A 25,102-nucleotide genomic window follows, 5' to 3' on the forward strand; every position below is an offset into this window, starting at 1 on the left:
CTTTTCCCATTCCGGTTCCCTTTTACTCTCTTTACTCTGTTTCCTGTCTCATTTCAAACCATATCAAATTAAGCCAGAGAGGCCAAAAAATATAAAATTCTGCTGAAAAAATTCTTTATAGGATGTAACAAATGATAACCCCCCTTCCCCCACCCCCCAAAGTTCTGTTCTTGAACACCTTTGACTATACAGACACAATTTTGAAATCTTTTGAAAGATAAGACTTCAGTCATCAAGCATCAGAGAGCACTGAATAATAAAAACTCTGGAAATTTCAGTTTTGTAATGCTGACCAGGAAGAGCGTTTGTTACACAATATAAGTGGGACTCCAGTGTTGCAAGGTCACTCCTTTTCCTTATATTTGCCAGTTAAGAAAAATATATAAATGAACCATAATGGACATATTTATATATGCAGATTTTAAACCACAATCATTTAATTTGCATTACCACAGACTTTAATCTTTTTCCGTTACACTTCTGTGTCAGGAAGAATATCATTCAGTGTCTGAGAAACAATTGTTTCAAGTTAATTCTGAATGTTAAGATGATGCATTTCTGTTTTTAATTATAATAGTTACTAAAATTGTTTTATTGTTTCAATCCTGATCATTTTGCAATTGTAAACTGAATATGAAATCACCTGCCTGTTAGAATATGAAAGTGACATACAGCCAAGTATGGTGACCCATACTCAGAATTCATGCTCTGAATTTAACCCATCCAAAGTGCACACACACACAGCAGTGGGCAGCCATTTATGCTGCGGTGCCCAGGGAGTAGTTGAGAGTTCAGTGCCTTGCTCAAGGGCACCTCAGTTGTGGTATTGCCGACCCGAGACTCAAACCCACAACCCTAGGGTTAGGTGTCAAACTCTCTAACCACTAGGCCATGACTTCCCAATATGAATATAATTCATGAAATTGATTACAGAAATGTTTTATTTATTTTTTTATGGTAACACTTTATATAGGGTCCAATTCTCACTTATAACTAGTTGTTTATTATCATGCCTATTATTAACATATTGGCTGTTTATTAGTGCTTATAAAGTACATATAATGCATGACATCTATAATCCTACCCAAATCTTAACAACTACCTTATAAATTTACATTGTATTTGGTTAGTGGCATAAGTTGAGTCCCTCATGTACTGAATAACAGATGCTCTCTCTCTCTCTCTCTCTCTACATACACATATGATAATAATTTTGAAGAGGTTCAGTTCGGCTGTTTTACTGTACATCCTCCTCTCTTTATCATAGCAAAACTAATTTTTTTTTTTTTTACAAAAATATGTTTTGAAATCCACACGTGTGAAGGGGATGATATTACAAAATATTCATATGAATATATAAAATGTACATGTGAACATTATTACATCCTTCGGTTCATTTTTATTTAGGACTACACTATATGGGTCGTACATCAGCAGAAGTATCACTGATACCATCACTGAGCTCAAACATTTAGACAGATCTATATTGTAAATAAAGCCATTAAATCACAAAGCCAAGCACAGTGATGATTTGAACCAAATTTGGTGGCATTAAGTCAAACTTTGACAGAGTAAAAATGATAAAAACATTATTTGAATCAGTTCAAAATGGCAGAAAGTTATATGACCCTTTTGGAATTTGGTACCAAGTCTGGGTTAAGTCCACTTTGACCACTGTGTGGTGCTGTAACCACTTTGCACAAGCAGAAGAGTTTTTTTCTTAAATGCAGCCATTTCTCACAACATGGAAAAAATTAAGCATACATTCATATAATAATTTACTTGTACGTGTATGCTTTGTTTGCAGAAGTTGATGAATCCTCCTCAGTCAAGTGGGCTCTTTGTATTCTGCCTTTGTTTAACTGTCCATTAAAGTTTCCCATGTTTAAACAACAGGTTGCCTGTGTATAATCATTCATCTGTCACTGAAGAACTTCTGACACATACATTCACATACTGAATAAAAGTGCAGGTAAAACAAATATTGATGAGTGGCTGTTTTTAAGAATGGCCCATTGCTCTCGAGGGAAAATTATGGTCGAGGTGGCTTTGAAATGGAGATATTATGGTCGAGGTTGGTAAGAAACACAAAAGATGCATTAGACAAATGAATTAGATAGATTGTGATCTCCCAAACTCCTCCATACAACAAAGCACTGCAAAGAAGCAAATACTAAATAACTTTCCAGCAATAATCGTAAATAAGTTGTTTAATTCTTTTTTTTTACCCAGTTTATTTTTTTTTCTTTCATAATGCAGATTATTCACATTGTTACTATAATGATTTTGTAAATGGTTATCAGCAACCGAAGATTGATAATGGGGAAGTTACTGCCTTTTGCCTTGGTGTGACTTCTCTCTTTTTGCAGACAATACAGAGACAGAGGAGGGTAACTTAAAAAAAAAGGGGGGGGGGTCAAAAGTCAAGTTTGTGGTCAGGATTTTTTTGAAAATCATTTTTTTTTTAATGAAAATCATTTTAATTACTAAAACATCTAATGGCCAGAATTCCAGTGTCCTAAATCATTTGGCTGGACAAAGAAAAAACAAATTATAGTCTTTTGCCCTTGCAGTTCAGGTTTTTATTTATACATACTCCAGTTGATTAAATTTATATACACTTTAGTATAGGGTCCAATTCTCACTAATAACTAGTTGTTTATTATCATGCCTATTATTAACATAATGGCTGTTTATTAGTGCTCATAAAGTACATATAATACATAACATCCATAATCCTACCAAATTCCCAAAACTTAACAACTACCTTATAAATTTACATTGTATTTGGTCAGTGGCATAAGTTGAGTCCCTCATGTACTGAATAACAGACGCTGGACAAAGTCTTTTACCATAAAGTATTTTGCCCTTGCAGTTCAGGTTTGTATTTATACATACTCCAGTTGATTAAATATATATATATATATATATATATATATATATATATATATATATATATATATATATATATATATATATATATATATATATATATATATATATATATATTGTAATAACTATGTATAAATTATGTAACTTGTTCAGAATTATTTTTACTGACTTGAGCAGAACATAAAACTAAATTAAGAACATGCACCGGTTATCAGGGTCATTGTAGATTACTGTAACCCTTTGACCTGGATAAGTGACACTCTTCATAAATGAACATTTAACCATCAACAAAATTAGACATCCACAGATTCTTCCCCCTGCTTCACAGCCTTTTTAGGTCCAAAATGCACATGTATTTCTGGGACAACAGTGTTAAATAATAACAGAAGTATGCGCTTTGCAGATAACAAATAAGTGTGTTCAAACACTTTACGGATTAGATTTCTCCAAAGTCCAAGTTAGAAAAACTAGAGTGGGACTTGTTTGGTTTGCTTAGTTTTGTCGTGGCCACATTATATAAACTCTTGGAAACATGATATACCCTGTGTTCCTTTCAGAAGGGCTCATCCGTATGCCCTAACTCCTTCCCTCCAGAGTCAGGGATTCGAAGGGATGAAGGGTGTAAGTTTTTTTGCAATGCACTTCTGTGTCATCTCAACAAAACAATCAAGGAGGCTCTCATCTCACATTTTGTTTGAGCACTTCAGTTTTGAACAACCCTTCAATTCTTTGTTTTCACTCCAAAATTCCCTTCAGGGGGCTACAGTATATATATATATATATATATCGAGTTTGGAATGCACCGAATATGTCATGTCAAGGTGATAAATAAACAGCAATGAAGAAATAAACAATTAACAAAGGTCAAGTCCAGCTTCGGAGCACAAATGCAGGATCTGGACGAAAGCTCCTCTTCCAACAAAGGCCAGACACCTTAAATGGAGTCCCAAATTGGTAACAGGTGTAGATCCTTATCTGGTAACCTATGAAAGAGAAGAAAACTAGAACAGAAAAGAAACCCAAAACAAAACCGTAACAATGTCCACTGGTCTAATTTAAGGCAAAGCGTCAACTGTTAGTTTGTGGATAGGTAACTCCTTGAATTATAATTATGATGGCTTTAGTGGAACACTGGTTATTTGAACTAATTGCGCGTTCAAATCAGTCTGCTATTGTCTGCCAGGCTTATCCACAATGCACATCTACAGTATCTTATCTATTGTGTTCATTTTATCTGTCTATTTCATCTCTCATATATTACTTTTATCTATATCTATTAAGCTTTTCTTTTTTTTTCTAATTGATTTTATCTAATCTAAATTGAATAATCGTGTATTTATTTTATCACTCTTATCAGTTCTTAAAGAACAAGCATGTCTGGAAAAAAAAGGACCTGGCAGCAAGTCAAGATTTAGTACAATAACATTTTGCAGGCTGGTAGGTGACTTGATGCATATTTAAAAAAAAAAAAAATAAAAAAAAAAAAAATAAATAAATATATATATATATATATTTGTGTACATTTTTTGTCCATGATGGATAAGTACAGTAGTTAGCAATGTGTTGCTAATATAAAATATATTTTAAACAGGTTCCAGATGCTGTGCAGTCTGATAAGCAGCCTGGTAACAGTTCAAATTGCCTAAAGTAAATCTACATTATGCACAAATCCTGCTGTGCTAATTGTTAGGTGTTTTACAGATAGAGCTGGCAGAGGGCAAGATTGAAGTGAACAAAATAAAGCTTCACATGGACCTTGAGATGGAAATTAAAGGCAAGACACAGAGGAAACTGGATTTGGAAATCCAGAAACTACTACACATCTTTTACACAGAATCCCCCCCCCCAAAAAAAATAAATAAATAAATAAATAAGTTGTACAGAAAATGAAACAGCTTATATTTAATACTTACTATTAAGGTTGATCATTTTCTGAAGCACCTAATTTTACTGGTCATTTGTTATAGAAGACGAATATAAGAGAGACAATATCATTCTACATATTTAATCGTTTAGGATCCTTGTGAAAATATGATAAATTTTTAAGCTTTAATAACAAGAATTACATAAACAATATAGCGTTTATGGTTTAATATAACATTTTCATGTAAATAGAATACAGTTTACAGTCTACTTAGTTTTCCCATAAACAGCTTACAGAGTAACATGTTAAAATTGGTCAAAAGAAGACAAAGCAGATGATTGCTAACTTTTATTACAGTGCAAAGCATCATTGTTGATTTACTTAAAAGCTTGAGATTATTATTAAAAAAAAAAAAATTCAGAATTAATCAAGCAATCATATATTATAATAGAAACAACTTTCACCCTTGAAGAAATACGGTCAACAAAGATTTAAAGTTTGGCCCTGTCTTTAACTAGTTTTACATCAACAACACAGTTCAGGTAACTTACTGTTCCAGTGCTTTTCAGAATGAACACAGTGTCACACCAGGCTCCTTTCTCCTCTTTTGTCATGACAGCAGTGACTTTAAACTTCTCATACGGAGGAATCAACACCTCTTTCTGGTCAGGATACTTGGAGTATTTTATCACAGAAACACCTTTACAAGTTTCAATTTCAAAACAAGATTTAGGTCCGAAACCACTTGCTACTGCTTTATCAAAAGAGGAGGATGTAAATGAGCCGAAACGAATTTCTTTGTTCACAACATCCTTAGCAAATTCAACTGTAGTACCACGATACGTTAAATAGCATTTAGTTTGTGTTTTCTTCAGAATCTGTGTTGCATCTGTTAACAAAAAGTGAAGTGAATACCATGAGAATGTACCGTCTTTGTACTTTTGTTTTTCACTACGGACAGCGTTGTTGAACTTTCGATATACAACAGAATTATTGTTAGTGTACACATAAATGGCAACTGAATGAATCTGTTTCAAATTATCCTCTGGATTCTTGGCTTTATTTTTACCATCAAGCCAAGTGTTTTTAAAATCAGTACATTTATTCATTTCCTGCTGCAGATATTTTGTTTTCACCAAGTTTGCCATTTTCTCTGTGCATCCATCATATTGATCATCAACAGAATTTGGTGCCATATCCAATGTATAAATCTCTCCTGTGGCAGCAGCTGCTCTGTGATCCTGCAGCAACAGGAATCATAATTATCAATCATCAGTATCCATGTCAGTAATATTCATACTAGAACACAAGCTTACCTGTCCTAGAGCAGCTAAAATGAGAAGAAGAGCTTCAATGATCAGCAGCATCTTGATTCAGTCGAATCTCTCAGATGATCTAGTAGATCTAGTGAAGATCAGATGCTGAAAACAACCTATAAACAAACACTATGCAATTAAACCTGACTGTGACATTCACTGATGGAAGCATTACATTGACTTTTACTTTAAGCCCAAACTTACCTGAGAATACTGTTGTCTCTTTCTGTCAGATTCTGTTTTCAGTATTTTTCTGGAGTTCAGGAGCAACAATTAGATTAGAACATCAGAAAAGTCACAGTCAGACAACAACGACTCTTCAACACAAGAGATGGGAGCTGTTTTATACCACTGATAATGTGTGTGTGTGTGTGTGTGTGTTGTGGGATATAACAGCTGAAGTGTGTTAAACAAACAGTTGAGCTCATCATAAAGGTCTACGTGTGAATGTCTATGTGTGGTTTCACACTGGACAAACTCTGGGCTTCTGGTTAGATGTGAAACAAAACTTCACACGCCTCAGGCTTTTACTCCAGATCAGTTGTTCTTTGGGTTGAAATTGAATTAATATTATTCAGTTTAGTTTGCATAATCATTTCCTGATCTGGTCTAGAGAGGAGTTTCATCAGTTTTCATTAAAAAATGTAAAAAAAAAATATTTTTCTGTTCATGTTATATCTGTTCCCCAAAAGTGTAATAATTCATTAACATGACTGATGCAAAGTAGGAGAAAATGTCAAGGACATACAGTACGTTTCTTTATTTCAAAGATAACGAACAAAGTCTATTTATGGGGTATAATTTCATTTCACCTTCTGTCTTTAAAGTGATGAATAACTTATTGTCCTTTTATGACCGTAAAACTGAACAAACTGATATTTGTGTTCTTCAGTTTTGAGTAAGTCAATCAAAAAATGTAATCCACTACAAATGACTAATTTCTTCTTTAAAATTGTAATTTGATTACTTTACTGATTACTGCATTTAAAAAAAGTAATCAGATTACTAACTACTTTACTTTCAAGTTACTTCCAAGTTTACTTTATTTTTCAAGTAATCAAACCTAGAAAATACACTACAAAGATAAACTCATAGTTCTTTCATTGATTTAATAATGTCTGAAAAATACACAAGTGCCCTATTATTTTTATAGCCTACACTACACATTTTTTTTTTTTTTTAAATAAATCAAACAAATATGGTGCGCTTTATGCATTCAGTATCTGTGAAAATCTTCCTGAAATTAGTCACTAACATGAATGAAAATGACCTGAGAAATATAGTATATCTAAAGAGAGCTTGAAGTCTCTATCATTAAATTAAGTCATGTCAAAAACAAATATTCTCTCGTAAAATAATGCATATTAAGCCAACACGAGGTACAGTCTTTCCCGTCTGAGCTCACATACAATGAGTCCGCACTCATCGCGCACTATAAGATAATCATCTATGTGAAACCAGGCTTGAAGCTAGGTCCCCACACAGCCAGAGCTGTCTCTATCAGATCTTATTTTTTTCCTCGTCTCAAAAAATATCTGTTTTCACATGAAACCAAAACTGACAAAAATCGATACATAGTATACATACGTAGTATACATGCCAGACCAGTATGTGGCGCTGCGAGACATGGACTGATGACTAGGGATGGGTACCGAAACCCGGTATTAAAATGGCCCCGGTGCTAAATTATGAAAGAACGTAGTATCAGTAAGAATTGACGGTATCGGTTCTGCTTTTGGTACTGGAGGGGAAAAAATTTATGTACTATGTATTTTTGCTTAATAATGTTATCGTGCACATTTTATCTTACCAAACATTTCTAATGTGCGATCATATTAAGACTTTTGTCTGTGAGATCTCTCATGCGCGCCGTGGAGGCTTTCTGTCAGTCACACACACACACACCACAACGAGCGCGGCGCAAGCCAAGCCAACATCAAAGTTAGTTCACTAACTTTTCATTCTAGTTATTATTATTTTTCTTATGAGCCAAATTTTAGACACTATCTCCTCTTAGAGCTTTCAAGCTAGAACCACCAAACTCGGGTCAAAACTTCAGACTGCTCTGACTGGGTTTTCTATATCTTTTCTTACTGATCCAGCTTATGGTTTTCGTAAACCAGACTACCAAATCCATCTAAAACCCCATACACTTTGATTGAGGAAGTGCAATGCTTTATAAAATAAGACTTATGGTGTATTTAAGCTGTCTACTACCATAACAAACCTTAAAAGCTCTCTACTGAGAATATATCTAAAACCACCCTAAGCTAATTGGTCACTTGGCTGAATAATGCTAATGAAATGTTAGTCACTTGCTAATAATGCTAACAACATGCTAGTCATGTTAATAACATGCTAGTCACTAGTGTTGCATATGTTAACAAAAAGTAAAGCCAATAGAGTGTACTGAATTTGTATTTTTGTTTCTCACTATGGAAAGCATTGTTGAAATTTTGATATACAACAGAATTATTGTTCGTGTACATATAAATGGCAACTGAATGAATCTGTTTCAAATTATCATCTGGATTATTGGTTTTATTTTCACCATCATGCCAAGTATTTTTAAATTCAGTAGAGTTATTGATTTCCATCTGCAGATATTTTGTTGTCACCAAGTTTGCCATTTTCTCTGTGCATCAGTCATATTTAATATCAGTGGAATTTGGTGCCATATCCAATGTATATATCTTTTTTGCAGCAGCTGTTCTGTGATCCTGCAGCAACAGGACTCATAATGATCAATCATCAGTACTCATGTCTGTAAAATTCATACTAGAACACAAGCTTACCTGTCCTAGAGCAGCTAAAATGAGAAGAAGAGCCTCAATGATCAGCAGCATCTTTATTCAGTCGAATCCCTCAGATTCTCTAGTCATTCCCTTTCAGTCGGTCACTCTCAACGTCACCTTGGCAGAGATGTATAGTAACAAAGTAGAACTACTTCACTACTGTACTTAAGTACTAAAAGGCGGTATCTGTACTTTACTGGAGTATTATTTTTTTCTCCTACTTCCACTTTTACTTCGGTACATATTTTCGCTGAGTTTAATACTTTTACTCCGATATTTTTTTATGTGCTGCATCGTTACTCGTTACAATTATAATAATGTTACCAATCATTGAGCGAAACAAGCGATTAAGAAGACTGCGCGTGCTGACTGAACTGCTGTGAAGAGAGAAATGAACAGCGAGCCGAGCCAGATAATGACTCGTTCACGAGTCAAGAACCGGTTGCATCGGTTCTCGGATGACCAGTAACGTTAGTTCTTTCTGACAGTTCGATTCAATAAACCAGTTGAAGAAAACAGTTCACCGATTCTTTTGCGCTCGATGCAATGGCGTCATTGGCGTTTACTGCACCTGGGCTCATAACATTAACACAGAATGAGTTCAGAATCAATCACCAAAAGAATCAGTTCGGTTCAGACGCTCTGTGTATCGGTTTGCTTCACGCTAAATCACACATGTGCAGTATCATCAGCTCATCGGTTCACGAATCAGACGCGTCTGACAGAAACGGTTCTTGACTCGTGAACGAGTCATTATCTGGCTCGGTGTTCATCTTCAGTTCTCTCTTCACATCAGTTCAGTCAGTGTACTGTTTGAGTCAATGAATTACTCCGGGATATTGGTTTGTTTTAACTCAGAGTGAGTGTCAGACACATTAAACAAGTTAACAGCTTAATTCATCTGGGTATTAATGCGTATTGGAGACGCAAACTGTTTAAAACGATTCAATTCGATTTGGTGGACTGTTTCAAAAAGATCCGGTTACATCGAATGATTCGTTCGCGAACCAGATATCACAAACTGATTTGTTTTTAACTGTCTTACAACAGACACGGAAGAGAAGACAATGCTGAATAAAGTCGTAGTTTTTGCTATTTTTGGACCAAAATGTATTTTCCATGCTTCAAAAAATTCTAAATGACCCTCTGATGTCTTAGGGGTTTGAAAAAACACTAGGGTAAGTTATTAATGACATCATTTTGCAAATTGGGCTAACTAAACCTAGTAACCGTTTTTTGTTTACAAGAAGTTACAGTCAAAGGAATTGTGATTGTCCTTTAGGTTAATCATTTGAAATAGTAAAAACAATATGTTCAAACTTTTGACTACTTTCTTTAACAGCTACATAACACAATACTTCTACTTTTACTTTCAGTACTTGAGTAGTAAATTTTAAAATAGACTACTTGCAATACTTAAGTACAAAAAATGTTGAATACTTTAGTACTTCTACTTAAGTGTGATGCTTAAAGAGCACTTCTACTTCTACTCAAGTCACTTTTTTGATAGAGCACTTGTACTTTTACTCAAGTATGGGTCTCTAGTACTTTATACATCTCTGCACCTTGGTGACTGATGAATTGGGATATTGCTTCGATAGACCAATATACTTAGAGTGTAAACTAAATGAGGCATGCACATTGGACGCAATTATTGCATCCAGTTGCTGCTGATTACAGCGTGAGTATACTAAGGCAGCAGGTGCAAGGCATACCAGCCTATCGCTTCAGCACTAAAAGAGCATTTCCTAAAGAGCAAATTTCTCTAAAAGAGCTTCAGGGGTGCGTCTTTGTAAAGATGACAGGATCCTTATAAGGTCCTTATAAGGATGCCATTTCACCCATGCGTTTCTGGGTGCGGTGGTTACATGACATCGGGTGATGGTCAGGATCGCTGCCTCATGTGTCTGGGCAATGAGCTTGCAGACTTGGCCTTCGTGGATAAGTCATGTTCCCACAGATGACCATCTCAGAGCTGCGAAATAGTCTCTGCTAACTTCAGTAGTTCTGCTACCATGATCTGGGGCTCGTTCTGGCAGCCGACAGATGAGAACCACTTCCGGCAGTGGCGTGGATGGTTTGAGGATTACAGTGGTGCCAAACCATGCAGAAAGCCAACCCTTTGGGGACTATCACTCCTCTTGCACCCCTGATCTAGTAGAGCAACCCATGGACACTAGGCCCTCTTCAAAGAGCATACCAGTGGTATTCAGTGGGCCTTAACTGATCCAGATGTCGGTCTCCACAACAGAAGGAGAGCTGTCCTCCATCACCCTTGGCAGCTGGACGTGGCGGGATATCCGTCCCCAGGCCTTCATGATAAATCTGTGAGAGCTGTGGAAGGCTGGGTTCTATATTGAGACCTAAGCAGGACTTGTATGTGTATAGTCCATAGTATAGCCTTAGAGCCTGTGTTTTCCCAAGAGGGTTTTAATCGCCCCAAATTTTTCCATATACACCTAAACAAATGTTATGTATATTTACTTCTGAAAACTCCTTTAGGAAGGATGAGGCTTCCGCAGTGTCCCTGTTCCAAGCGGAACGGGTACATTTACCTGGTATTATCCATATACTGGGTCTCAGTCAGTGAGGTAGTACTTCCCAGACAGAAAGCAATTTTGGCTCACATTTGGCCCACATGGATTTCACGCGGGCCAGATGTGGGCCGGTTCTGGGCTGAAATTGCTTGCTGTCTGGGTTTGACAATGGTGAGTGGAACTACTTGTTCTGAGCCCCAGCCTACACCTTATAGGAGTGCAAGGGGCTTGCAGAGGGCACTGGAAGGGGCAGCACCCATGGTGCTTTGGTAGGGGTTTTGCAATTCAGCCACTGATGTGATGTCAAGAGTGACCGACTGACAGGGAATGTCTTGGTTATGTATGGTAACCCTCATTCCCTGAAGGAGGGATGGCAATGTCCTGTTGCCATGGTTGCTGTACCACTGCTGAGCTGCCAGGTCACCAGTTTGTCTCGTCGATGAAAAGCTGGTATGCACTGCACCTGCTGCCTTATTATACTCATGTTGTGATCAGAAGCAGCTGGAGGCAATCATTTTATGCCAATGTGCATTGACTCATGTAGTTTAAAGTTCGATAGATTGGTCTATCGAAGCAATATCTCAATTCGTGACATCTCCATTCCGTCCTTCAGGGAACGAGGGTTACCATATGTAACTGAGATGAATAGAGTAATATACAGTTAAGATAAAGCATAACACAAAAACACTTAAGAAGAATGAAGAGTGTTATGTCACTTACTTTTATGTTCACTGATAGACCCAAAAGTTACCTGAGTATCCTCTTGTTTTTTTTTTTTTTTGTCGGTTTCTGAATTTTTTTTTTTCAGGAGTTCAGGAGCAGCAAGGAGAGAAGTCAGTCACTCACATCCAAACAACATTAGTCTGAGAGATAAAGAAGTTTGCCCCATTTTTAACAGGGCTAATAATAAGTGTGTGTTCTGAAAAATTAACACAGACACAGAGAGAGAAAAAAAATCTCAATTCTCAATTACTCAATGTCCAATACAATTCAATGAGAGAAATTTGCTGTCAATATACTAACTCGAAAGGCATGGGTATTTAGCATCATCAGATTATGTTTATATACTTAATTATTTAAATGGATGTCAGTGGAGGATAGCCTTCATAACACTGCCTTTCAAGAGGAAACAGGCTCGTTTAAAAATATTTCTACAAAGCCTTTTCTCACAACATGGAAAAAATTAAGAATACAGTCATATAATAATTTACTTGTATGCTTTGTTTGCAGAAGTTGATGAATCCTCTTCAGTCAAGTGGGCTCAAGCTCTGCAATAAGATGTTCATTTGCTCCTGCATTTCTCTCCTGCTTTTTAGCAGTCTCTACGTCTTCATCCAGAACCCAAGAACTGGGCACATGAAGTACTTCTGCAGGTGGAGATGTCACAAGGTGACGATCTTTAGGGGCGGAAGCAAAATTCGGGAAGTTTGGTTCCGCCCGGAAGTGTTTCCGCCCGGACCGGAAAAACAGAACACCGGAACTTCCGGTAGCGCCGTAAGAGGGAAAATCAGGGAATTCGATGCACCTGTGCCTAGTTAGGGACAGCGGTTGGTGATTGGAGGATACGCTGGACAAGGCAGTACTTAAGGCCAAGTTATTTCACAGTCTGGGAGCCCTTTCTGGTGTGTGTGAAGCACTGTGTCGTGCCCGTCTTGGTGCGCTGCTGGTGGCTGTCTAACTCTCTCTCTCCCTCAGGCTGGAATTGTATGATTGTGAAGACATCGCGAACCTTAAAGGTTGAGAAGTGAACGGATTATTCGGCGAATTGAGACGACGTGAAAAGGGGGATTGGAAGCGGCATTGATGTGAGTACTAAGAGCAAGCCGAAAGTGCCCTGTATATTGACCTGGCGTTGTGTAGATCTCCCCAGGAGGAGGAGGGCGGCCCTACCCCTAATATAGCGTGGTGGGAGAGCCGAAGGAATACTTATTGAAGTAGTCACAACGACGACATCACTAGCTAGGCCGCATATTCCATCGCCAGATCCGAACCAAGCGAAGTGAACGAAGACGGGTGTCCTTTTCGTACACTGAGTGTGGTGGGTGAGTCTTCGTGCTGTGAAAACCTATAATTTTGACGTGGTGCTGTATATTGCTGTGGGTTGCTGTGTATTGCCGTGTGTCCTGTCAGATAAACCCCCGCCTTCACGCACTTCGTCGCGGGAGGACAAGGAGACTGCTGGTTCTAGCCTAGTTCAGTACAGTATATGTTGTGAGCGTGCTTCAGATCTCCGGAGATAGCACGGTACGCTGTGTTCAGCCCAGAGGTGAGAGCTATTCAAAGCAAACTAACTGTGCTTTGTGTCCAATCTGATACCTGTGGAGAAAAAAAAGGAAAGAGAGAGTGAGTAACGCAAGGAGAAACAGAGGAAACCTGTACGTACAGTACGCTGTGTCCAGCCCAGAGGTGAGAGCCATTCAAAGCAAACTAACTGTGCTATTGTGCCCAAGTTGATACCTGTGGAGAGAAAAGGAGAGAGAGTGAATAACACGAGGAGGAATAGAGCGAACCCTGTACTTACAGTACGTTGTGTCCAGCCCAGAGGTGAAAGCCATCCAAAGCAGAGTAACTGTGTTTTGTGTCCAAGTTGATACCTGTAGAGAGGAGGAGAGAGAGTGGATAACGCGAGGAGAAATAGAGCGAAACCTGTACTTACAGTACGCTGTGTCCAGCCCAGAGGATAGAGACATTCAAAGCAAACTAACTGTGCTATTGTGCCCAAGTTGATACCTGTGGAGAGAAAAGGAGAGAGAGTGGGTAACACGAGGAGAGACCGAGGAAACCTGTACTTACGCCGTTGCCTGTGGAGAAAGAGAAAGCGAGTGAGCACCCAAGGAACGAACTGTGTGAACCAGTACTTACTGTGAGCTGCAATCAGCGAAGAGGTGAGCGCAAAACCAAGCCGAATTAACTGTGCCTTTGCGTCCCAGCCGTTGCCTGTGGACGGCCCCCGAAGCCGTTAGAGCCAACGCCCAAACCGTGTTCCAGTTCCTCACTGAACAGTATGGTGACCACACTCCCGTAGCTGTCCTTCGCTCCCAGTTCTTCAATTGTAAGCAGGGCCCCCGTCAACCGATTAGAGCTTTCGCCCTGAGGTTGCGAGAGCAATTCGCCCGACTACAGACCCGTCAGGACCACGGGTTGGGAGATGGAGAGACTCTATTGCGGGACCAGTTTCTTCTGGGGCTGAAGGAGGGTCCGGTGAGACAGAGCCTACGTATCCAGTTTCGAAGGGACCCGGGTCTTACGTTCGAAGATCTGAAGAAAGAGGCACTGGCCCTGGAAGGTGATGAGACTGAGGTGAGTGGTCCCCCAGTGTGTGCGGCCGTCAGTGAAGTAGCACCAGCACAACCCGGAGGCCCTGACTGGAAGCAAGCACTGAAGGCTGAACTTTTGAAAGATGTCCGCGATCAGATGTCTGAACTGTCTAAAGCCCTCGTAGGAGAATTGCGCCAAGGACGGGCGCGGGAGGAACCACGGCCGGCGCCCCGAGACCGAGTGTACTCAGAGGGAGGCCGAGAGCCGTTCAGGCGCCCGAACCACTTTAATCGGCCCCGTTTTGAATGGGACGAGCAAGGGCGACCCATCTGCAACCGCTGTGGCAAACCAGGTCACTATAGCCGCCAGTGTGGGCCCCGCAGGCCGTCAGAAGGGGGTTTTTAGGTCGGCCGGCCACTGTGGGTCGTGTGGCCGGGATCCCTCGAGAAGACCCTGGAAGAGGATATGGCTCTAGGAGCCAGATGATTGGGCGTAGCCCCGTGGCGAAGGTGAGAGTGTGCGGCAAGGAGATTCAATGCCTGGTAGACACAGGCTCCCAAGTGACGTTATTTGCTGAGAGTTTATCCGAAGAAGTGTTTGGGAAACAAGGGGCACCAGGGGCGGAGGCCCCCTGGCTTACTCTGAAGGGCGCAAACGGCCTCGACATCCCATATATTGGCTACCGATTGACGGACCTAGAGGTTCACGGAGTGATGGTCCCCCAGAAAGGTGTGATTATCGTGCAAGACCATTGTCTGGGTGCACATCGAGCCCTGTTGGGCATGAATGTCCTCGCTGATTGCTGGGAAGAGCTATTTCGGGCTAGGCCCGTATCGAAGATACCACCTGCAGAGAGGCCCAAGTGGGAGTGTGTGGTAGCTGACTGTCGAAGGGTGCAAATGAGCCAAGTCCGCAGAGAACAGGAAGAGGTAGGAAGAGTGATGTGTCGTTTTGCTTTGTCTGTCCCCGCAAAAAGTGAGGCTGTTGTGTGGGCGCGAGTACCGCCCCGAAGAGCGGGCCCAGAAGAGTGGGTGCTGGTGGAGCCCCATGTGGATTGTCCACAAGTGGAAGTGGCACGAGGACTAGCGACGGTCCGGCGGGGGAGAGTCCCCGTGAGGATACGGAATGTACACCCATACGCGGTGCAACTACATCTGCACCAACGATTAGCCCGTCTGACAACGGTTACACCCCACCAAGTAAGGGAAGAGAGGGATATTAGTTTTCGTCAGGTGTGCCCCACTGTCATCGAGGTGGCCCTGACACAAGTAGACACCCCATGGGGTGGTATGGAGAAGAGTGTGCCGAGCCACCTGGCGGGTGAGTCATTACAAGGGGAGGATTTAGAACAAGCACCGACACAGAAGTTACAGGCCCTCCTTCGGAGATGGCAGCATGTGTTCGCCACCCACGATGAAGACTACGGATGCACCCAGGTGGTACAACATCATATACCTACCGGGGATGCAGGGCCCAGCCGGGAGAGGTATCGCCCAATTCCGCCCACTTTGTATACCGAGGTACGTACACTCCTGCAAGGCATGCTGAAGCAAGGAGTTGTCAGGGAAAGCAGCAGCCCGTGGGCGGCCCCCATAGTGCTGGTGCAAAAGAAGACGGGGGCTTGGAGATTCTGCGTGGACTACCGTAAGCTGAACCTCGTGACTAAGAAAGACGCTTTCCCTTTGCCGCGGATCGAAGATTCGCTTGCCAGCCTCACGCAGTCGGCATGGTACTCCACCCTAGATTTGGCCAGTGGCTACTGGCAGGTGCAGGTGGCCGAAGCAGACCGGGAGAAGACTGCCTTTACAACCCCGTTTGGACTATTTGAATGGGACCGGATGCCTTTCGGGCTCTGTAACGCTCCGGCCACCTTCCAGCGGCTGATGCAGCGGTGCTTGGGAGTTCAGTTAATGGAGTCAGTATTAGTTTACCTGGATGATGTGATTGTCTACTCCCCAGATTTTGATTCACACCTGAGGCACCTCGAGGAAGTCTTTCGGGCCATGGAGAAGTACGGATTGAAACTACAGCCCAATAAGTGTCACTTACTACGGAGAGAAGTCAACTTTCTGGGCCACGTGGTCAGTGCGGCTGGAGTGTCCGTAGATCCTGGAAAGGTATCGGCCGTGAAAGACTGGAAGGCCCCGAGGACAGTGAGGCAAGTGCGATCCTTTTTAGGATTTGTGGGATACTATAGGCGTTTCATAAAGGACTTTTCAAAAATTGCTAAACCCCTTAATCAGTTGCTGGTTGGCACAGGTCGTAACCGGGGCCGGGGGTCGCCCAACGTAGACTGGGATGCAAATTGTGAGTCGGCGTTCCAGACATTGAAGCAGGAGCTGCTACAGGCCCCTATCTTGGCATACGCAGATTTCACAAAACCATTCCTTTTGTATACAGATGCCAGCAATCTCGGGCTGGGAGCGGTGTTGGCTCAACGGCAGGACGGAGTCGAGAGGGTCATCGCGTACGCCAGCCGGAGCCTCCACCCAGCCGAGAGGAACGATGCGAACTATAGTTCTTTCAAATTGGAGCTGCTGGCATTGAAGTGGGCCCTAAGTGAGGAATTTAAAGACTACCTCTGGGGTGCCAAGGTGACGATCATTACAGACAATAACCCATTAGTACACTTACAGACGGCGAAGCTGGGAGCCGTGGAGCAGCGGTGGGTGGCCCAACTGGCCAACTTTGACTATCAACTACAGTACCGACCAGGGCGTGAACACACGAACGTGGACGTCCTCTCAAGGCTGCCCGAAGCGGAAAGCCCCGGAGGGGCCAGCCCGGAGGAGGGCTATATGGTAGGAGCAGTAGAGGCACCAGGCAGCAGACAAGAGGCCGTGCCTGAGAACTGGGGATGGGATCCCCGTCGGTGGAGGGAGAGACAGGCCAGGGATCAAGATGTGCGGCTGGTAAGAGAATGGCTGGAACAGGGCCGACAGCTGACGCCAGCGGAGAGGTTAGCCCAGACGGATACTGGGAGGAGGCTGCTGGGGCAATGGGACAGGCTGGAGCTGAGAGATGGCGTTCTGTGCAGAAGGGTCAGTGACCCGAAGTTGGGCGAAGAAGTACGCCAGATCGTGGTACCCGCAGATGAGGTAACGGCGTTAGTTTCGGCGTACCACAACCAGTTGGGGCACCAGGGACAGGAGAGGACCGTGTCCCTGCTTAGGAGATTCTTCTTTTGGCCCGGGCTAGAGGCATCGGTGCACGCCCTAATTCAAGCTTGCCCGAGATGCATATTGTTTAAGTCCAGACGGGAGGTCCGAGCGCCAATGGTACCCATCCATGCGAAGGCTCCCCTTCATATCATGGCTATGGACTTCTTGACACTGGGCCGACCACGAGATCGCTACCAGAACATCTTGGTAATAACGGATTTGTTCACAAAGTACGCTTGGGCTATCCCCACCCTCGACCAGACTGCAACCACCACCGCTACAGTTTTATGGCGGGCCGTCTTCCAGACGTTCGGATGCCCGGAGTTTCTGCACTCCGATCAAGGAGCCAACTTTGAGTCCAGGGTAATTAGAGAACTATGCCAGTTGTACGGTTGCACGAAAACTCACACCACTTCGTATCATCCTCAGGGGAACGGCGGCTGTGAGAGATTCAATCAGACCCTATTGGGGCTGCTGGGGACCTTGGACCAACAACGGCAGGACGATTGGGTGAGTGCATTGCCAAACCTCCTACAGGCCTATAACAACAGTATACATAGTACTACGGGTTACGCCCCCACGTACCTGATGTTTGGCAGACACATACGAATGCCTACTGACCTGGTCCTAGGAGTGACAGCCGACCAAGAGGAAGCAAGTGTAATGGAGTGGGTGGGGCGCCATCACCAGCGCTTGCATTTCGCCTACGAGCAGGTGTCGAAAAGGATACAGACGGCAGGAGAGAAAAGTAAGCGGTTGTATGATCGGACTGCTAGAGAAGCCCCTCTACTGCCAGGAGAGAGGGTGTTGGTGAGAGATAATCGGCGGCAGGGGAAGGGGAAACTGAGTGACCGTTGGGAGGCCACCCCTTATGTAGTCTGCCGGCAGCAGAGGCCGGGACAGCCGGTCTATACCATCCGGCCAGAAGGGAAGTCAGGCCCCGACCGTGTGGTGCACCGGAACATGATTCGCCCATGCCCTAACTACCCTGAAGCCGTGGAAGAAGTCCCCACGGAACCTGTACCAGCGGCCCCCTGGATTGAAGGTTGGGCTGTGGTACCAGGGAGACCCGTGGTGGCACCCCCCCGATCGCCCCGAGAGAACCAGAAGCAGCCCCTGAACAAGCTGAGCCCGATTCACCAGTGAGACGATCCCAGCTAGAGAACCGAGGCCGACCCCCTGCCCGCTATGGTGAGTGGACAGCCCGAGGACGTTCTAGGGACTAGAACGGATTGGCGGGGGAGGATGTCACAAGGTGACGATCTTTAGGGGCGGAACCAAAATTCGGGAAGTTTGGTTCCGCCCGGAAGTGTTTCCGCCCGGACCGGAAAAACAGAACACCGGAACTTCCGGTAGCGCCGTAAGAGGGAAAATCAGGGAATTCGATGCACCTGTGCCTAGTTAGGGACAGCGGTTGGTGATTGGAGGATACGCTGGACAAGGCAGTACTTAAGGCCAAGTTATTTCACAGTCTGGGAGCCCTTTCTGGTGTGTGTGAAGCACTGTGTCGTGCCCGTCTTGGTGCGCTGCTGGTGGCTGTCTAACTCTCTCTCTCCCTCAGGCTGGAATTGTATGATTGTGAAGACATCGCGAACCTTAAAGGTTGAGAAGTGAACGGATTATTCGGCGAATTGAGACGACGTGAAAAGGGGGATTGGAAGCGGCATTGATGTGAGTACTAAGAGCAAGCCGAAAGTGCCCTGTATATTGACCTGGCGTTGTGTAGATCTCCCCAGGAGGAGGAGGGCGGCCCTACCCCTAATATAGCGTGGTGGGAGAGCCGAAGGAATACTTATTGAAGTAGTCACAACGACGACATCACTAGCTAGGCCGCATATTCCATCGCCAGATCCGAACCAAGCGAAGTGAACGAAGACGGGTGTCCTTTTCGTACACTGAGTGTGGTGGGTGAGTCTTCGTGCTGTGAAAACCTATAATTTTGACGTGGTGCTGTATATTGCTGTGGGTTGCTGTGTATTGCCATGTGTCCTGTCAGATAAACCCCCGCCTTCACGCACTTCGTCGCGGGAGGACAAGGAGACTGCTGGTTCTAGCCTAGTTCAGTACAGTATATGTTGTGAGCGTGCTTCAGATCTCCGGAGATAGCACGGTACGCTGTGTTCAGCCCAGAGGTGAGAGCTATTCAAAGCAAACTAACTGTGCTTTGTGTCCAATCTGATACCTGTGGAGAAAAAAAAAGGAAAGAGAGAGTGAGTAACACAAGGAGAAACAGAGGAAACCTGTACGTACAGTACGCTGTGTCCAGCCCAGAGGTGAGAGCCATTCAAAGCAAACTAACTGTGCTATTGTGCCCAAGTTGATACCTGTGGAGAGAAAAGGAGAGAGAGTGAATAACACGAGGAGGAATAGAGCGAACCCTGTACTTACAGTACGTTGTGTCCAGCCCAGAGGTGAAAGCCATCCAAAGCAGAGTAACTGTGTTTTGTGTCCAAGTTGATACCTGTAGAGAGGAGGAGACAGAGTGGATAACGCGAGGAGAAATAGAGCGAAACCTGTACTTACAGTACGCTGTGTCCAGCCCAGAGGTGAGAGCCATTCAAAGCAAACTAACTGTGCTATTGTGCCCAAGTTGATACCTGTGGAGAGAAAAGGAGAGAGAGTGGGTAACACGAGGAGAGACCGAGGAAACCTGTACTTACGCCGCTGCCTGTGGAGAAAGAGAAAGCGAGTGAGCACCCAAGGAACGAACTGTGTGAACCAGTACTTACTGTGAGCTGCAATCAGCGAAGAGGTGAGAGCAAAACCAAGCCGAATTAACTGTGCCTTTGCGTCCCAGCCGTTGCCTGTGGAGGAAGAGAAAGAGAGTGAGCACCCCGAGAACGAACTGTGTGAACCAGTACTTACCGTGAGTTGTATTCAGCGAAGAGGAGGAAGAAGGAGGGCGCTACGGATACCGAAGACTCTGGCCGGGCCCCGAGTCCCACGCCCCGGATCCCCGTGGCCCCCTTGCTCCCTGACCTCTTCCCGGCCATAGCCCATCTGGAGGGCCGAGTCAGAGTTTAGTTTTAATTGCCCTTTCCCTATTCCCCAAGCTATTTTTAAATATTTAAATAAAGATTTGTTTTATCACTTACTTGTTCTCGTGTTGTTTGGCCATTGGGTTGGCTTTGGGGACCTCCTCGAGGTGGAAGTTGAGAAGGGGTGTGGCTTAGTCAAAGCATAGCCCGCCCCTGGGTGTGACAGAGACAATCAACAACTTTAAAATGCATCTGTATCTCTTTATCTGATGTGAAGAAATGGCATTAAAGAGTTGAGAGTCCAAATCTTCTCAATATTTTCCAGTTGTAACCATTAGCAAAGATGATTCCTCTAGAGAAACATCCTTTCTACCGTGCAAAGGCAAAAGTTTGTAACTTTGTTTTGGTCTAAAATAAGTTATTGATATTGTGAGGGCATTCAAGACCTCGTAATTCATGTGGATCTTGAGTCAGTTTTTTTTTCTTTCTAGAAAATAATAAACTGTCTTAACAGAGATTTCAAAAAGCCCATGAAGAAACCAAGTCAGAACCCTGTATAACATTAGTTACCACTATTTGACTTTGTTTTTGATCCATTAAATTGAGTTACAGTATTCTGCCTTTGTTTAACTGCCCTTAAAGTTTCCCATGTTTAAACTACAGGTAGCCTGTGTATTATCATTCATCTTTCACTGAAGAACTTCTGACACACACAATTCTGAATAAAAGTGCAGGTAAAACAAATATTGATGAGTGGCTGTTCTTACTAATAGCGTTTAAGCATGGCCCATTGCTCTCGAGGGAAAATGATTGTTGAGGTGGCTTTGAAATGCAGATATCATGTTGCACATTCTTTTCTTTTATAATACAGATTATTCACTTTGTTCAAGACCTTGAAGGGCTGCTACAGTTACTATAATGATTTTGTAATCATTTGTTATTAGCAACCAAATGTAGATAATGGGGAAGTTACTGCCTTTTGCCTTGGCATGACTTCTCTCTTTTTGCCGACAATGCAGAGACAGAGGAGAGTAACTTCAAAATAGGGGTCAAAAGTCAAGTTTCTGCGCAGGATTTGTTCATGAAGATCATTTTAATTACTAAAACATTTAATTGCAGGATTTCCAGTGTCCTACTTATAATTCATTTGGCTGGATGAAGGAAAAAAAAAAACCTTGCAAGCTGTCTTTTGTCCTTCTAGTTCAGGTTTGTATTCGCACAACCATACTCCAGTTGATTTAATATATATATATATATATTTTTTTTTTTTTTTTTTTTTTTTATTCTTGATTCTCCAATTTGTCCATTTGTAAATTGTTCAGTATATCTTTTTACTGACTTGAAGAGATACCAACATGAGCTGAACATTAAACTAAATTAAGACCATCGGTTATCATGGTTAAATGAATATTTAACCATCAGTAAAATTAGACATTCATCCACAGATTCTTTCCCCTGCTTCACAACCTTTTTAGGTCCAAAATGCACTTGATACACTGAAATGGGACAACAGTGTTAAATAATAACAGACCCATGCGCTTTGCAGATAACAAATCAGTGTGTTCAAACAATTAGATTTTTCCAAAGTTTAAGTTAGAAAACTACAGTGAGTCTTGTTTGGTTTGCTTAGTTTTGTCATGGCCACATCATATAAACTCTTGGAAACGTGATACACCTTGTGCTTCATTCGGAAGGGCTCATCCCTACACCCTAATTCCTTCCCTCCAGAGTCAGGGATTCAAAGGGATGAAAGGTGTAGGGGTTAAAAAATAATAATTTTGGAACAGACTTCTGTGTCACCTTAACGAAACCATAAAGGAAGCACTTCAGTTTGGAAAAATCCTTCAATATGGAAGCCATGATTGTTTTCACTCCAAAGTGTCCTTCAGAGGGCGATATATCACGCTTGGAATGCACCAAATATGTTGTGGCCACAGGATAATTTTGTTGAGGTAATGACATCCTTATGTCCAAATGTGGCCACGAGATGTTGGATCCTAAGGAACGACATCCATTTCTTGTGAGTTGACAGAGTAAACAAAATGAGTGACCACAGCACCCTGTGATTATCAGATATTAAAGAATTATTAATATATATATATTTGAATTAAGAAATTATCATGTTAATTATTATCAAATTATTATTATTATTTAATTACAATGTAGACAGCATTCAAATGAAGTTTATCATAAATAAATGTTACATAGGGCACATAAAATAAAATAGGCCTTCAAGAAAACATTTTTTTCAACTCCACAGTCTTGTAAGTGCATTAACTGATCATCTTTTTTATGTATATTTGTAAATTATTATTATTATTATTATTATTATTATTATTATTATTATTATTATTATTATTATTATTGGTTAGATTTCTATATTCACTGTTAAGTATTGTTTTAATTAATCATTTGTGTTTTATTATACAGCAGTAAATACAATCAAAAAGTCAAAACTTAATAGGCATAATTGTCAGACCGAGCATGTGTGTGTACAGTATATATATATATATATATATATATATATATATATATATATATATATATATATATATATATATATAACTGAATTCACAGAACCTTTGACCCTTTCATCAAAATCAAACAATCACTGCAAAACCATTTCACTTGCAATCCAAATCAAACAGTGCTCTCAGATCACACACACACACATTAATCAATAAACTAAACACTACAAAGCATTCATTAGACACTACAGAGAAAAGTGGAAAACACAGCTTACAGAACATTATGGAAACAGTATTGTAATGAGTAAACAATTTTGCAATTCTGTAAATAAAAGTATGGTAATTTCAACTGAGTAAGGTGAATAGATTGTATAGGCATCCTGTACTGCATGAAATATAATTGTGCTGAATATTGAATAGTACTAAATTTTTGTATATATTCAGCACTTGGATACTGTAAAAATATTGCAGTCCAACTGCAAAGGCCAAAAAGGTCTATGCTTGAGTCCAGCCTGAGGACTTTGTCCACATCACAAGTAATGTTGTCTTTACAAAGATAAAAAAAAAAACCTCTTTTCTGACAGATCCAGCCTTGATAACACTCTAAATCTTACTCTTTCTCTCCTCATCATCTTCCTCCATATCTTCATCCTCCTCATCATCCACTTCGTACATGTCCTCTTCCTCCTCTCCCTCTCAGATTGTTTCCATCTATTCTTTGTATCATCATTCAGTCACCTGTGCCACTTGTGCACTCTGAACTGACTCATATTTTGTAAAATTGGTTTGATCACATCATAAGAAACAAGTGTGAATGATTTTGATAGTGTGTAAACGATGACAACTGTTCTTTATTTGTGTTTAACTTTTGTCTCTTGTGTTTAGCTTTTTGCAGCACAAATTCATTGCAGTGTGATCAGTGTTTAAGTGAATGAGAATATGTTTAGAGTTTTCCAAAAAGAGTGCATGAGATTTGCAAATAGAGCCTAACTGCCTAAACGTGTATGAGTGCTTTAAAGGTTGCACCCATACCATCTCTGCACTTTGAACTAGCTTATATTTTGCACATTCACATATAAGTGTTCACGTTTTAAATTATTGTGTGTAAATGATAAAAGCTGTGTTGCAGTTGTGCTTAAATTGAGCTTTCTTGTGATTAGGGTTTGCATCCCAATTTATCATGGTGCAAACTGCATTATAGTGAGTGACAATGTGTTCAGAATTTATCCATTCAGCACAGCCACACTTTTTGCGTTTAATGATAGAAAATAATCTAAATGATTTTCTCATTTAAAACAAAACTAAATATTCTTGTGTGAGAGATTAATATTTTAATATAACTTTTTGTACTGAAATTAATATCTTGTACACTAAAAAAAATAAAAAAAAAAGATCAAGTAAATCAAGCTCCTATGAACAAGGCCAATGAATTTCATGAACCATGCAATAAGTGGAACATATTTATTATTTTATCATATTTATTTGTAATTCTTATGCAATTCTGACATTCAGTTCAATGGGACAGTATAATTAGCAATGGGTTTATGCAGCCTGGTCTCATTGTTTATACATAGGCAGATATCTTATGCAATATGTAAAGTATAAACAAATCACAATAATTTACAGCAAAATGTCAACAGCAGTACAATAAAAAAATAGCTGTAGCTTAATTCACACATCACGTTCTCTCCTCCCCCTAAAATTGCATTTAACGTGCAGATATGTGAAGTTGTAATCCAAGCAATACTGGTTAATACTGTTGAAGTATTGTGATCAGTATCAGGTGATCGGATTGTCTATGCCGTCCTGCTCTGTTACAGTTTGATTATTTTT

At 41.4% G+C, this 25,102-nt stretch overlaps 1 protein-coding gene across 2 annotated transcripts; it reads right to left on the reverse strand.

Annotated features, from left to right (window-relative positions):
• Positions 1-4,913: 4,913 nt before the first annotated feature.
• On the reverse strand, positions 4,914-6,429 carry LOC113051539 (NAD(P)(+)--arginine ADP-ribosyltransferase 2-like). Of its 2 annotated transcripts, none has more exons than XM_026215391.1 (3): positions 6,277-6,429; positions 6,073-6,188; positions 4,914-5,997 (listed from the first exon to the last, which is right to left on the reverse strand). In XM_026215391.1, exons 2-3 carry the CDS (start codon positions 6,121-6,123, stop codon positions 5,248-5,250), a joined length of 801 nt encoding a protein of 266 aa, XP_026071176.1. In that variant the 5' UTR covers positions 6,124-6,188; positions 6,277-6,429; the 3' UTR covers positions 4,914-5,247. The 2 variants fall into 2 exon arrangements, with proteins under 2 accessions (XP_026071176.1, XP_026071185.1); XM_026215400.1 differs by having other exon boundaries at positions 6,073-6,177; positions 6,277-6,413.
• Positions 6,430-25,102: the final 18,673 nt, after the last annotated feature.

The sequence above is a fragment of the Carassius auratus genome, chromosome 3, assembly GCF_003368295.1.
Source record: "Carassius auratus strain Wakin chromosome 3, ASM336829v1, whole genome shotgun sequence".
In the NCBI taxonomy this organism is placed as follows: Eukaryota; Metazoa; Chordata; class Actinopteri; order Cypriniformes; family Cyprinidae; genus Carassius; species Carassius auratus.